Here is a 12909-nt window from a genome sequence, read left to right on the forward strand (position 1 = left end):
TTCTAAAGATGAAGGTAGAAGAGGGTTTTACTAAGGGAAAATTAAAATATATGAGTTCAGTGCTAATGCACTGAATCAGTCCCATAGATGTTTGTACAAATATAAGTGGTAAGTCATACAGAAAATAAAATACATTTCGCTGTTATGAGATACACTAAAAAAATATTTAATTCTGGATGATCTTGTAAAAAAAATATACAAAATAAAATAATGATAAATTATTTATATTAGTGACTAGTGATTAGTGAAAGGTGTATCAGGATAAGAAAATATGAAATGTTAACCTTCAATTTGCTAGCTGTTAGTTGCAAGAGATAAAATTTGTTTTCCAATTTCATAGGCATAATGCCATTTTATACATATGTAAACTCCATTAGCCATTTTACCCAAATATTATATATTTTCCAAATTCTTCAAATCCCATTCAAATTTAATGGAGATTCAGGTCTAAACAGACTTTTCTACTTCCCATGAGTTCATTAAATCAAGAATTTGCCTAATGTGAATAATATTTTTGTTCCATTTTGTTATATAGTTACAAATTGGCAAAATTATCATTTAACTTTGACTTACAAATCAAAATAGGTGTGAAAGTCTATAAAAATGTATAATGATTATAAGAGTACATCGCCATCTTGTGGCCACTGCACTCTCTGCATTTTTAACCATAGAACAGATTTGATTTTATTGTACTGTACATTCCAGAGAAAGGATTAACTTGCTAATTAATAAACAGAGCTGAGGAAATGGGATGAGGTATGAAATGAAGATGCATTTGTTTTTATTTTAAGAGACAGTGGTAAAACGTTAACGCTGAATATATTTGGTGGAGATGAAGGAAGAAGTTTCTTTTTCCTATTTCCCTATTTTTCCTATTTCTTTTATGGGGCTCTGCATTTTCTATATAATGTTTTTTCTATATAATGTTCTATATAATGTTTTGGGAAGTTTTTTGTATATATTTTATCTGTTTAATATAATTCTTAATAAAAGTATTGGGTTAAAAACAAACAAAGAGCAAAGATATACTACATTGGTAATATAAATTCCTAGTGTAGTGACGCTATTGTTACTGTTTTAAAGTTTTAAAAAGTTGAATATTAATGAATGGTTATAAAATATTTTTCCTCCAAGCTTTAGCCTATAAGGCCATTTGAATTTTGAATTACCTTAATTTACCTTTTGCTATTGATAGTATCTCTATCTATAGTGAATATTAGTATAGAAAAGCTGTTTGTCTAACTGAAATTCTTTCCTTTCAGGCCTTTAAAACTGTGCTTAAAGATTCAGAGTCTGCTTCCAAATAAATAACTTTCATACATCTACAGTGACTAAAACTTTCCCTTTAGATTTACATTTCTGTAATTCGGGGTGGGTGGGGGCTGGGATGAAAATGCAGAACAGCAAACCATGTGATTCTAAACGTATTTGTATACAAAAAAAGTTACTTTGCTTTGTCACTCAACAACTTATTAAATAACTAGTAACTATTTGGATTGCTTGGTGGCAGAATGTCACTTGTTGTTCAATTCTGGCTATGCAAGGTATTTTTTAAGTAAAGATAGTCTTCAACTCCCAACCGTAATGGAGCCCACTCATGATAATCATAGACTGCATGGGTATAAACTGCGTCAACCACGTGACAAAAAAAAATTACCTTTTTGTGGTGGTTGTTAAGCAAATGCTGAGATCACGAACAATTGCTCTGGTCATTAAGCAAACAAATGTTTCACTATGGACCTATTTTGCCAAAAGTCAGAAGTAAATGCTGATTTTAGGTAAAATACAGTCACATGATTATGTGATGCTGCAAATGGCCAGAAATGTACGATAATTGTCAAGCACCAGAGTTGACTGGGGGGAGGAGAAAGAGGTTAACAACAATAGCTAATATATATGGACTTGTTTAGGAAAATTACTGATCTTGTCAAAAAATTTGCAGACAATTATATATAGAGTATTGATAGAAAATAAATAGAAGGCTTTCGAGGCCTTCAGAAGTTTCCAGATCAAGATCACCATTAGCAAAGAATGCATTTGGATCATAAATAAAGATGATCATATAGCTAAAGCAGGATAAGGTTACTTTTGAATTAGGTTTATATCTCTATTTTTAGTGCATTTTTTTCCCTGTTTTGTAGCCTTTCATGTCTCCTCGATATCCAGGAGGGCCAAGGCCACCTTTAAGGATACCCAATCAGGTAACCGTTTTTTAATCAGTGAAATACAGGAAACATTTACCTGGAAAAAGCAAACTTTTACCCATTTTTGAAAACAGCAAGTCTTAAAAACTGCATTTATGATGTGCATATTTGACATAATGTTTATTGAATGAGGGTATCATATCTAAAGATATTACAGCAGGTAAACAAAGTCTGTATATAAATTTCTATCTTTAAAATACCATACATTTAAATTTGGTTTTATGGGGAATTAATATACGAAATAGATTGGGATTAGTTGTAAAAGAAGGTAATTTTGGATTCCCATTCTTTTAGGATGACATTATAGGGTTTTTAAAAAATGAAAATAGATTGCGCTTTTTTAAAAAGTTGTTTAAGTATCATATTCAAATGGAAAATTTCTCTTTTTAATAGGCATTAGGAGGTGTCCCAGGAAGTCAGCCATTATTACCTAGTGGGATGGATCCAACACGGCAGCAAGGTAAATTATCAATAGAAATATTATCAGTAGAAATAACTGAATAAATAACTGATTTATCATCAAACTTCCATTTGTTAATACATTGGAACATCATCCAGAATATTGTAAGAAATACATTCATACTATTATTCTCATGATCTAAATATAAAAGGGAACAATTATTTCTGTTTAAGTATTTCATGTTTTATTTATTTAGCAAATTTATATAGCCACCTATCTCACTGACATGACTCTGGGTGGTGTCCAACTAACAAAACAATGTGCAACCATTAAAAACTTAAAACAATAAACATATAATAATAAATAAAAAGCAGGCTTGCAGGAGAATAACAACCATCTCAGCAAAATACAACCATGTTACAGCCTCCCATGAGATCTACAAAGTGGCAGGTCCTTCCAAAAGCTAACAGGAATGGAGCTGACTTCACCTCAGGAGGGAATGAAGAGCAGGAGCCACAATAGAAAAGACATACCATCTAGTTCCCATTAGACGGAACTCTTTAGCAGATGTTTGTTTTCCTGTCTTCACCGAATCATACAAGAACATAGATTTTCATGTTTCTAAAATGTTATTGATTGTGGGGCAGCAGGATTATCTTAAAAGTTCCTTGTAACCTAAAAATAATTTAAAATACATCCTGTTGCTGCACAGTATTTAGCACTTGTACAAGATGATATGATATTTACTTGTTCAAAATTCATATTGAACAACTCTTAAATTTATCTTCTGCAGCACTACTATATCTAAATGTGCTTTAAATGTTCTTTTAAACAAAAAGAAATGTTATCTGTCTGTCTGTCAGTCTCTTATCAATACAAATTGCAGGGATAAATTCTTTGCCTAAATATAGTTCTCCTAAATTTATTAAATTGGTAGTTTAATTAAAATAAAGTTTGTGGGGAGGGAATCCTATGTTTTTAAGCAAACCAAAATGAAAAGAATGGAAGACATTAACTTTGAAAAGGAATTATCTTTGAATCTAAATGGAAGAAAAATAACTTGACTGAGTTTGTATTTGACACAACCTTTTACAAAATATTTTAATCAAGGGGAAGACAAATTGCCACTCTGATTAAAATACATTTATAATATGAAACAATCTGATTAAACAATTAAAAATTGTATTTCTATTTTTTTTTTTCATGAATCTTTTAGGTCATCCAAATATGGGAGGACCAATGCAGAGAATGACTCCACCTAGGGGAATGGTCCCACTAGGCCCACAGGTATATTGCTTTAATTGTCTTTCATATGATCACATTTCTCATAATTTCCTATGAGAGAAAGAGAAACAAAGAGATGTATTCTTTCAGTACACATATTCTATGTACTTGAAGTTATTGTACACAATTTCTCTAAAAGATTTGAACAAGGATAAGAACATGCACACAGCTTCTTCTAGTTAGAAATCAAACATAAATTGCTGTTAAAATTCAGAGGACCTTAAAAACTTATCAGAACTTTACAGTTTTGGTGTTTAAAACCTGAACATTTCATTTTAATATTGCTTTAGAATGTTATATGATTTTAGAATTATCTGTTATATATGTTCACGTGCACTTGTAACCTATCCAGAGCTTATAAATTTATACAGATTCTGTACATATGTACCCATTTCTATATTAAATTTATGATTGATAAATTAATAAGAACATACAGAAGCGTTGGGTGTTTGATATTGGCAGTAAATGTTGGCAATACACTTGTAATAGAATTCTGTCATTAACTTCCTACATTTCATTCATTTGTTCTTTGTAAAACATTTTTCAAATGTTTTAATCAGATTTATTTAGTTGAAATAAATATGGTTAAAACATACAAATTATTTTACTTAACCTTAATTAAAGTGACCTAACATTAAATAAAGTAGTAGACTTTATTTAATTTTAAATAAATTTTATTTAAATAATAAAGTTTATTAAATATTTCTGTCAGGTTTCCAAGTGATGAAATCCATTTAAAAAGAAAAGAACAAAGTCCATCTTCCAAGACAAATTATTTTATTTAGGAAAGCATCAAATTGGCAAAGTCCATAGTAATTCTGGATCTGACACAACCTGGAATTAACCCACAATATTAAAGTTAGAAACAACCCCCCAAAGTCACATTCTCCAATAGAAGTAATTCAACATTGCTTGATGTCATAAATCTCCACCTCAAGGGGCTCAAGCATGGACAGCTCATTTCCCACGGGAAGAAGAATCACCTAGCCAAAACACTCTATCTCCACTCCTCCCCCCTTAGGAATGTGGCAACCCCGAAACCCTTCCCCCCATGACTGCCAAAGCGAAAGTAAGAAAAAAATATATATTAAGCCTAACTAAAATGGCTACACATATGTCAATTTGGGGCTTGACAATTTCTTTGGGTTAATATTACATCACATTGCATTATTATACTACAGATATTCCAATAAGTGCAAAATACTTTCTAGAAAGAGAGAAAACATGAAAGAAGTCAAATGGATAATTTTTCAGATTTTCCTTTGTAGATCCCTTTGAGGTAGGCCACCAGGTCAGGAAACAAATGCCACAAAGATTACCAGAACTCTTATTATTTCTTCCTCATTCCCTTTCCATGCTAGGCAGGTTTTTACCTAACAACTGTTGAATACCTTTTTAAGGCTCTATATTTGTTTTACGTCATGTTGGCCAAAATCTTTCTCAGATTTTCATTTTTAAAAGTCTTTTTTGCATTTCACCTTTCACTTAATTTGTGAAGAGGATCAAAATCCAACTAACAGAATTTAGAAAAGCAACAAATGAAAAATAAACTAACAAAGCCACATCATTATATGAAAACTTATATTTATAACCATTTTCCTCAGATGTTCTTTAATCCGATAAAATTGTGATGACTAAAATTTCTAACAGTGAATTATCAAAATTGTTTTCTTCCAGAAATTGAAATAAGAACTATTTTAATGGTTTTAGACAGTCTAGTCTAACTATAGTTCCCAAAACTAAAATGTGTGTATAACAGTCACTAAATGAACTTTATATATTTATTAATAAGTGACTAAGTTATAATTATGGACAGATCTGTAGAGTATAGTTTTTCAAATAATTAGTAGAGAATCCAGTTTGTGTTGCTGATACGATAAATAGTTAATTTGAAAGTACATCTTTATATATAAATATAGCACTGCTGGACTATTTAACATTTATGTATGTTTTCCCTGTTTATTGAACAGTCCATTGCTGTAATATGCTTTTAAGTAAAAATGTAAGTCCTCCTACGTAGTATAAGTACATATGTCTATTTCTAAAGTTAATAAATCTATTAAATCTATTATTGATTACAACAACTTAAGAGCACAGTTTTAAAAATCACTCAGTCCCTTAATATTAGAATATTGAGTCAGCAGTCATGAAATGGCAAAATCTGCCCTTCACTGATAATTGTGCTAGCTACTATAAATGGAATAATCTTAATTAATCAATTAAATGTGTTTACTTCCTTTGATAAGATAATAAGGTCAGAAGACAATGTTAAATAGTTTTTTTAAAAATCAGAGGGAGTATAGAAATAATAATTGTTTATAAATTGAGCAGTTAAAAACCTAACAATGAATGACACTGGCCGATCCAATTAGCAGATGTGTAGGGAAGTCATTAACCTGCTGTCCTTTTTTTTCCCCCTCCTCTTTGGTTTTGTTTTTTTTGTTTTGTGGTAGTCTGACCCTTGGTTATCATTGCAGAACTATGGAGGTGCAATGAGACCCCCACTGAATGCTTTAGCTGGCCCTGGAATGCCAGGAATGAACATGTAAGTAATGTAAATTGCACTAACACAATTGCACTAACACACAATAAGGAAGTTGTCTTCAGTTGAAAGAAATGGCAGGGATGTAGGCGCATTTAAAATAAAGACACACAAATGTGTATCGATTAATTAGCAAACAGTAATAACAACATATCAGAATGCCAACAGGAATTTTTTCTTTAACTGGTGTAGTGGGCAGGATATTTTGAGCCTAAAGATTTCTTGAAATGATCTGGTGGCTTTATCATTTTGGCAACTCAACAAGCTTTCAGAAAATACTTGAAATAGCTCAGATGTAGGATGTTTTGCAACATGTCATATTTAAAACATTTTGAAATAAAACATTTTATCTGGCATATTTTAATGCTCAATACATTACAAGCTAACAAGTCTTTGTGGTAGGGTTTGTCATAGGGTTTTATTTTATCATCAGCAAGACATCAGATGAAGCTTTCAAATATGCTTTTAATATGTCAGACTATATTATTGCTTGGCTTGATTGTCCACCATATAAATGAAATACATTTTTCAGTCCCTTTGAGCTTTTAGATACCTATAAACTGAGAACATACTAATGTCTCAAGGTAGATGTGAGTCTTCTTTTCTACAATACTAAGAAATAAAAGATAAATATTTAGCCAAGTGTTAAAATTTAAGAAACATTTTTCAGAGATTTTCTTAAAATATATTAACTTTTGTTGAAAGTTGAATTACATAAAGCCAAATAGTAGAAGTATTTCAACCACATAGTATTCACAACTTTTCTATTTTTTGGTCCCTTTGAGTGAGTGTTGACTCCTGGTAAATGCCTGCAGGTTTTTTGGCAAGATTTAGGAAGTTGTTTGTCATGCCTGCTTCCTAAGGCTGAGAGAGAATGATGGGTCACCCAGCTAGTTTCATGCCTAAGGTGAAACTAGAACTTTCCCAGGTTCTAGCCTTGTTCCTTAGCTACCAGAACTGTTTCTTTCATAACAATGTGGTGGGAATTAATTTTCATTCAGGTGCAAGAACTGTAAATGATAGCAAAGTTTTCTTTTCATTTTGCAAATAAAGGATTTTATAGATAGTATGATGCATCCAGCAAGAAAATGAAACCTACATGGCATTATAAGTGAGATAAAATATTTTTTAGAGATTTTGTGTATAGTTATATAAAACTCTTAATTGATTTTTAAAAATATTTTTGTTTTTTGTTTTGTTTGTTAAATTATTTTGAATTTTTACACTGCTTTGGTCATGACTCTAAGTGGTATAGACTAGTATCTTTGAAACATGTTATTACACATTCAGTGTAATAAAATAGTCTCCTTGTAATCCATTGCTTATATTGATGACATCATAATTTAGCAGCAGTATGACAACACACCTTACTATCTCAAATATCTTATAAACAACTAGGCTTTCAGCAGTTTGGTAAATGTTAAGAGTGAGAGTGCAGATGTTAAATCTCAAAGTGGTGTTCCACAGAAGGATTTTACAAAGATGTTCACCTCCAAGTCCCCTGCCTTCTTACCTTAATGAAGAGTATGCCTTCTCAACAAGCACTCTTGGCAGTCACATATTTGGTGTGCAGTATGTTACTATTTGAAGTAAGTAATTTTGTGGATAATGAGAGTCCAAGCTATGTAGGGCTTGAACTTTGATAGCTAGTATCTGGAGTTATACTTTGAAAGCAAACATCAACAATTCAGCTCTGGTTTTACATACCATATCATATATTTTCGGTTAATATGTGGGCAACTACTGTTCTACATTAACTGCAGTTTCTTGATGGTTTTTAAGTACAGTCCCATGTAAAATACATCACAGCAGTCCAACCACATGACAAGGGCACGTGACCTTGCCTTGTCTTATATTCCAGGAATACCTGAGCAAAAGTGTAAGGCTAAACCTTCTGTCTGCTATTTCAGCAGAAGCTGAAAATCCAAGAAAACCCCATTATTACATACCAGCTGTTTCTGGGGAGTATCGATTACAGAGAGCTAAAGATGATGGCCTCCAAACCAGCAGTTATTCAGTCTTACTAGAATTAAATCTGAATCTGTTCTTTTTTTTAACCATCTAAATCCTTAGAGCCTCAAGTCTTCTACCAGATCATATGGTTGTCAGAGCTGGATGTCAACAGTGTATTGATAATATTTTAGCCCAAATGGTCAAGTAGAGAAGAATCAAACCCTGTAACACCATTTAACAGACTGTCCTAGGTTTGGCAACTTCCCCTATGTATGACAGGAACTACCAGTTCTCTTAAGGAGTGGAATCACTGTTGAACGTTGTCCCCAATTCCTAATACTTGCTAGTAGCCCCAAAATATGGCAGGGTTGATGATATTGAAGGTCCTCAGCAAATCCATCAAGACTAATATTATCATGCTCTTCCCATCCATATCTTGATGTAAAAACAAGCAATGTAATTCTTACCTATTACCCAAGCCTGAATCCTTACTGAAAAGGTAAGGTAGTACTTTCCCTAGAATCCTACGCAACTGCCATCCCACCACTTTTTCACATGAATGAAAGGCTGAAAATAGGTTGATGGTTATACAATATAGTTGGATATAAAGCAATGAACAAGTACAATATTTTTGACTCATCAGTTTAATTGGATTCTCTATATCTAGTTTTAGGAAGTATGGACAACAGATTGTGTTTTAATTGATATTTAAGTAGAAATATTGAACATTTAAAAGGGTTCACAAATTTGTAAGCACAGTTCTAGTTCAAAGGTATAAAAATAAGATAAGAACACTGTAATTAAAATAATATGTGGTGTACATTTTGTGGATTTATAAAGAACATACAACTTAGATTTGGTCAAGAAAGATATGATAAGAGAAATACTGGCTGGATTGGTTATTTTAGAAATACCTTAGACCAGTGATGGCAAACCTTTTTGTCGTGGTGTGCCAAAAGCGTGCATGTTTTGGGCCCATTTTGGCCTCCAAAGGCTGCAGAGGCTTCCCTTGAGCCCCAGGGAGGGTGAAAATGGCTTCCCCTGGGCTCCAGAGGCCCTCCAGAAGCTTGAAAATGGGGACTTCCGGTATTTCATGAAGACCTGTTTTTTGGCCTTCCGAGGCCTTGAGCCTCCAGGAGGACGAAAAAGGCCTCAAACTGGCCAAAAATCAGCTGGGAGGTGCATGCATACAAAGTGCAGGTAAGTTTGGCTGGGGCTCACATGCCCCCACAAATGGCTCTACGTGCCACCTGTGGCACACATGCCGTAGGTTTGCCATCATGGCTTTAGACTCATATTTACTTCTTGTCAGAATATTATATAAAATATTTCCATACAATATTTCTAAGCATGTCTGTTGATTACAGTTACAAGACTATTCTGAATAAAGTTCTTATTTTAAATTATAAATGCAATAGTGAAATCAGTATCAACTGTACTTACTACTACTTCGTTTTCTTCAGTAATTGCCTTTTTTCAGTAACAATCTAATGAACTTTATTTATGCTTATTAAATAGTTTATAGTTAAATAAGCTTTATTGCTTATTTAAACTGAAATTTGATCTTTATTTTAGGGGTCCAGGAGGTGGTAGACCTTGGCCAAACCCTACAAATGCCAATTCTGTGAGTAAACATATGAAGTATTGTACTGTTAAAAAGAAGTGAAAGTAAATTAATCAAAACATGCTTGTTTTTTTCACATAGTAACTGTCTGGTTAATGGTAATGTTAGTTTTTATAAACTCAAAAGGTCTTTTTAGAGGTTGCACTTGGCGTAGATAAAGATTACTCTTATTTCAGAGGTTTTTGAATAATGTGGTAATTTAATTATTTGTGTACCTGATTGTGTACCTACAGTAAAATAGTAATAATTGCACAGTCAGTTCAAATTTATGGTTTTGTTTATAATTGACTTTTTAAAATTAATTCTATGAAATTCTATATGTAAAGTTAGGGTAAAACTAATTGTAAAAAATGTTCTTTCTACAGGTAGCCCTCGGTTAACAATGGCAATTGGGACCAGAATTTCTTTTTCAAAGCAACACATCTCTAAAGTATGACAGTATGTGACTGCATTGCTTAGTGACGGCAGTCCCCATTGCCATCATTAACTGAATCCCACAAGTAATTAGGCAAGGACCCACCCCGATCCAAACCATTCCCTGCTTGAACCCTCCCAGCCCCAAGCCTCAGTAAGGTAAGGGACTGTCTCCTCTGCCTCCTGTTGAACTCGCCCCCCCATACCTGCCTATCTCTGCTCCGTCTGTACCCTTTGGCCATCTGCTTAACTGTTACCAGCAGCTACACTCACCACCCAGCCCTGTGCACCTTTGTACTGGTTGAGTCCTCCTTTTGCAGTGTCTTCTTTCATGCTGGTGCAGCCAGAGCTTCTCTTCTCAGTCCCAGCTGTAGCAGTGCAAAAGAAGGACCCAGCTTGAAGACACTGGACAGGACATTAATGGAGGCCCTGATTAGTGTGTGAATAGAGACCCTGAGTAGGCATACGAGAAGTCCCAGATGCAGCAAAAAAGGCAGGATAAAATGACCAATTCAGTATTGGCACCCAGCAGGTAGGCAAGTAGCCTAAAGTCAGTTATAAATGTGGATGAGCCTTAGTGGGCCCAAACGTTGTTCACCTAACCATAGGGATGTTTAGGGGACTGGCCATAAATCCCTTTATTCAATGATGTTATAACTTTAATAGTTGGCTGAACAAATGGACTTTAAGTGAGGACTACCTGTTATTCCATATGACTGATTTTGCTTTGATAGTACCATTCCCTTTCTTAATACAATTAATTGAAAAAATGGGAATCTCTTTTCTGTAAAAACTAACTTTAAAATAATAAAATAATATTTATAAAAACCTTCGTTATTCTATATGAACTGAAAAGAATAGCCTGTTTTTGTTGTCTTACTCTCTTTTAGATACCGTACTCTTCTGCTTCACCTGGGAATTATGTAGTGAGTATGTGTGTGTGTGTACATTTATGTGTGCAGTGCTCCTCAGTGTGCATTCATCATTCTGTTCAGTTTAAAATATAGATGTTCAATTGCTGAGAAAAAAGCACAAAAACATCAGTTGTGTCTGCCATGTATTCCTAATACAGTGGAATCTCAGTACTTGAATGCTTAAAACTCATCGAATTTGATGCAAACATTTTGCCTTGGTACTTGATGCACAAACTAGAACTTGCTGATTTCTGTTGCCTCATGACTAATACATTATTCCTTATGGGAAAATTTTGTTTGGTATTAATTGCACCTCCCAGAACCAATTACTGTATTTTTCGGACTATAAGACCACAAGATGCACCTAGGTTTAGAGAAGAAAAACTAGGGAAAAATAGGTTTTGGCCTCCGCTGTCCTGTTTTTGGCCTCCCTGGCCCCCAACTGCAGGCCAAAAACAGGCCCATTTTTGGCCTCTGGAGGCCTCTGTGGGTCCTGTTTTCTCTGGATCCTGTTTCCTTTCCAGGCCCATTTTTGGCCTGCAGAGTGTTTCTGGGGGCCAGGGAGGGCAAAAATGGGACACGCAGAGGGTTCAGGAGGCCCATATTCACTCTATAAGACGCACAAACATTTCCACCCACTTTTTTGGTGAAAAAAGTGCATCTTATAGTCTGAAAAATATGGTAATAATGAGTACCGAGTTACTACTGTATGTTTATAGTTGATTATTATGAGCAGAACAGTTAATTAGATGGAGAACTATTACAAATGGGAAAAAAGATGTTGGTTTCTTAGTCTACCACACTCAAAAATATCTAATTTTCTTGCCATGTTGAAAATTTAAATAATTGTGAGAAAGGTTACACTAATTTTTAATATTTGTTACAAAAACAAATATGTGTAATATTTGGTTACAAAAACTAAAATTGCTATGTGCTGAACAGGAAAAAAACAAGTTCAAAAATGTAGGTACAGTTAATAAAAGATGAAAAAAGAACAACATAAATAGAAGATTAGAGCAGGTTCAAAATTGGAGCAGGATAATAAAGAGAGATGTTGGTAAACTTCTTTTGAAAGAATTTTGTTAAGATTTTTTGGAAGATCAGAGCTAATGAGAGAGAAAAGTACCCATGAGCTGAAGCCTCAAGTCTTTCCCATCAGAATGTGCTTTATTTATTTCTCTATCCAGTCATCCATCCAACCCTTGCTTATCCAAGCCAGTTTTGCAACTTTCATTAATTGTGTAAGTTGAAAAGTTTTCCCATGAAGAAAACACTACACAGGTCAGATTAAGGAACAACTATGAATTTGAGATGATCTGGTGGTAAAATATACACTGCTCAAAAAAATAAAGGGAACACAAAAATAAGACATCCTAGATCTGAATGAATGAAATATTCTTATTAAATACTTTGTTCATTACAAAGTTGAATGTCCTGACAACAAAATCACACAAAAATTATCAGTGGAAATCAAATTTAGCACTCCATGGACGTCTGGATTTGGAGTTACACTCAAAATTAAAGTGGAAAAAAACACTATAGGCTGATCCAACTTTAATGTAATGTCCTTAAAA

General features: G+C 33.5%; 1 protein-coding gene across 19 annotated transcripts in view; it reads left to right on the top strand.

Annotated features, from left to right (window-relative positions):
• SSBP2 (single stranded DNA binding protein 2) overlaps positions 1–12909 on the top strand; it is a 135716-nt gene that overhangs the window by 109455 nt on the left and 13352 nt on the right. For 13 of the 19 annotated variants that reach the window (XM_087927094.1, XM_087927103.1, XM_087927097.1 and 10 more), the window contains 6 exons: positions 2142–2201; positions 2598–2664; positions 3821–3891; positions 6366–6433; positions 9959–10007; positions 11312–11347. In XM_087927094.1, the coding sequence (XP_087783220.1) occupies positions 2142–2201; positions 2598–2664; positions 3821–3891; positions 6366–6433; positions 9959–10007; positions 11312–11347 (351 nt within the window). Of the gene's footprint in view, positions 1–2141; positions 2202–2597; positions 2665–3820; positions 3892–6341; positions 6434–9958; positions 10008–11311; positions 11348–12909 lie in introns of all 19 variants that reach the window. The other 6 variants (XM_087927088.1, XM_087927091.1, XM_026718645.2 and 3 more) reach the window with 1 other exon arrangement.

The sequence above is a fragment of the Pseudonaja textilis genome, chromosome 2, assembly GCF_049901715.1.
Source record: "Pseudonaja textilis isolate UNSWEBS1 chromosome 2, rPseTex1.2, whole genome shotgun sequence".
Taxonomy (NCBI): domain Eukaryota; kingdom Metazoa; phylum Chordata; class Lepidosauria; order Squamata; family Elapidae; genus Pseudonaja; species Pseudonaja textilis.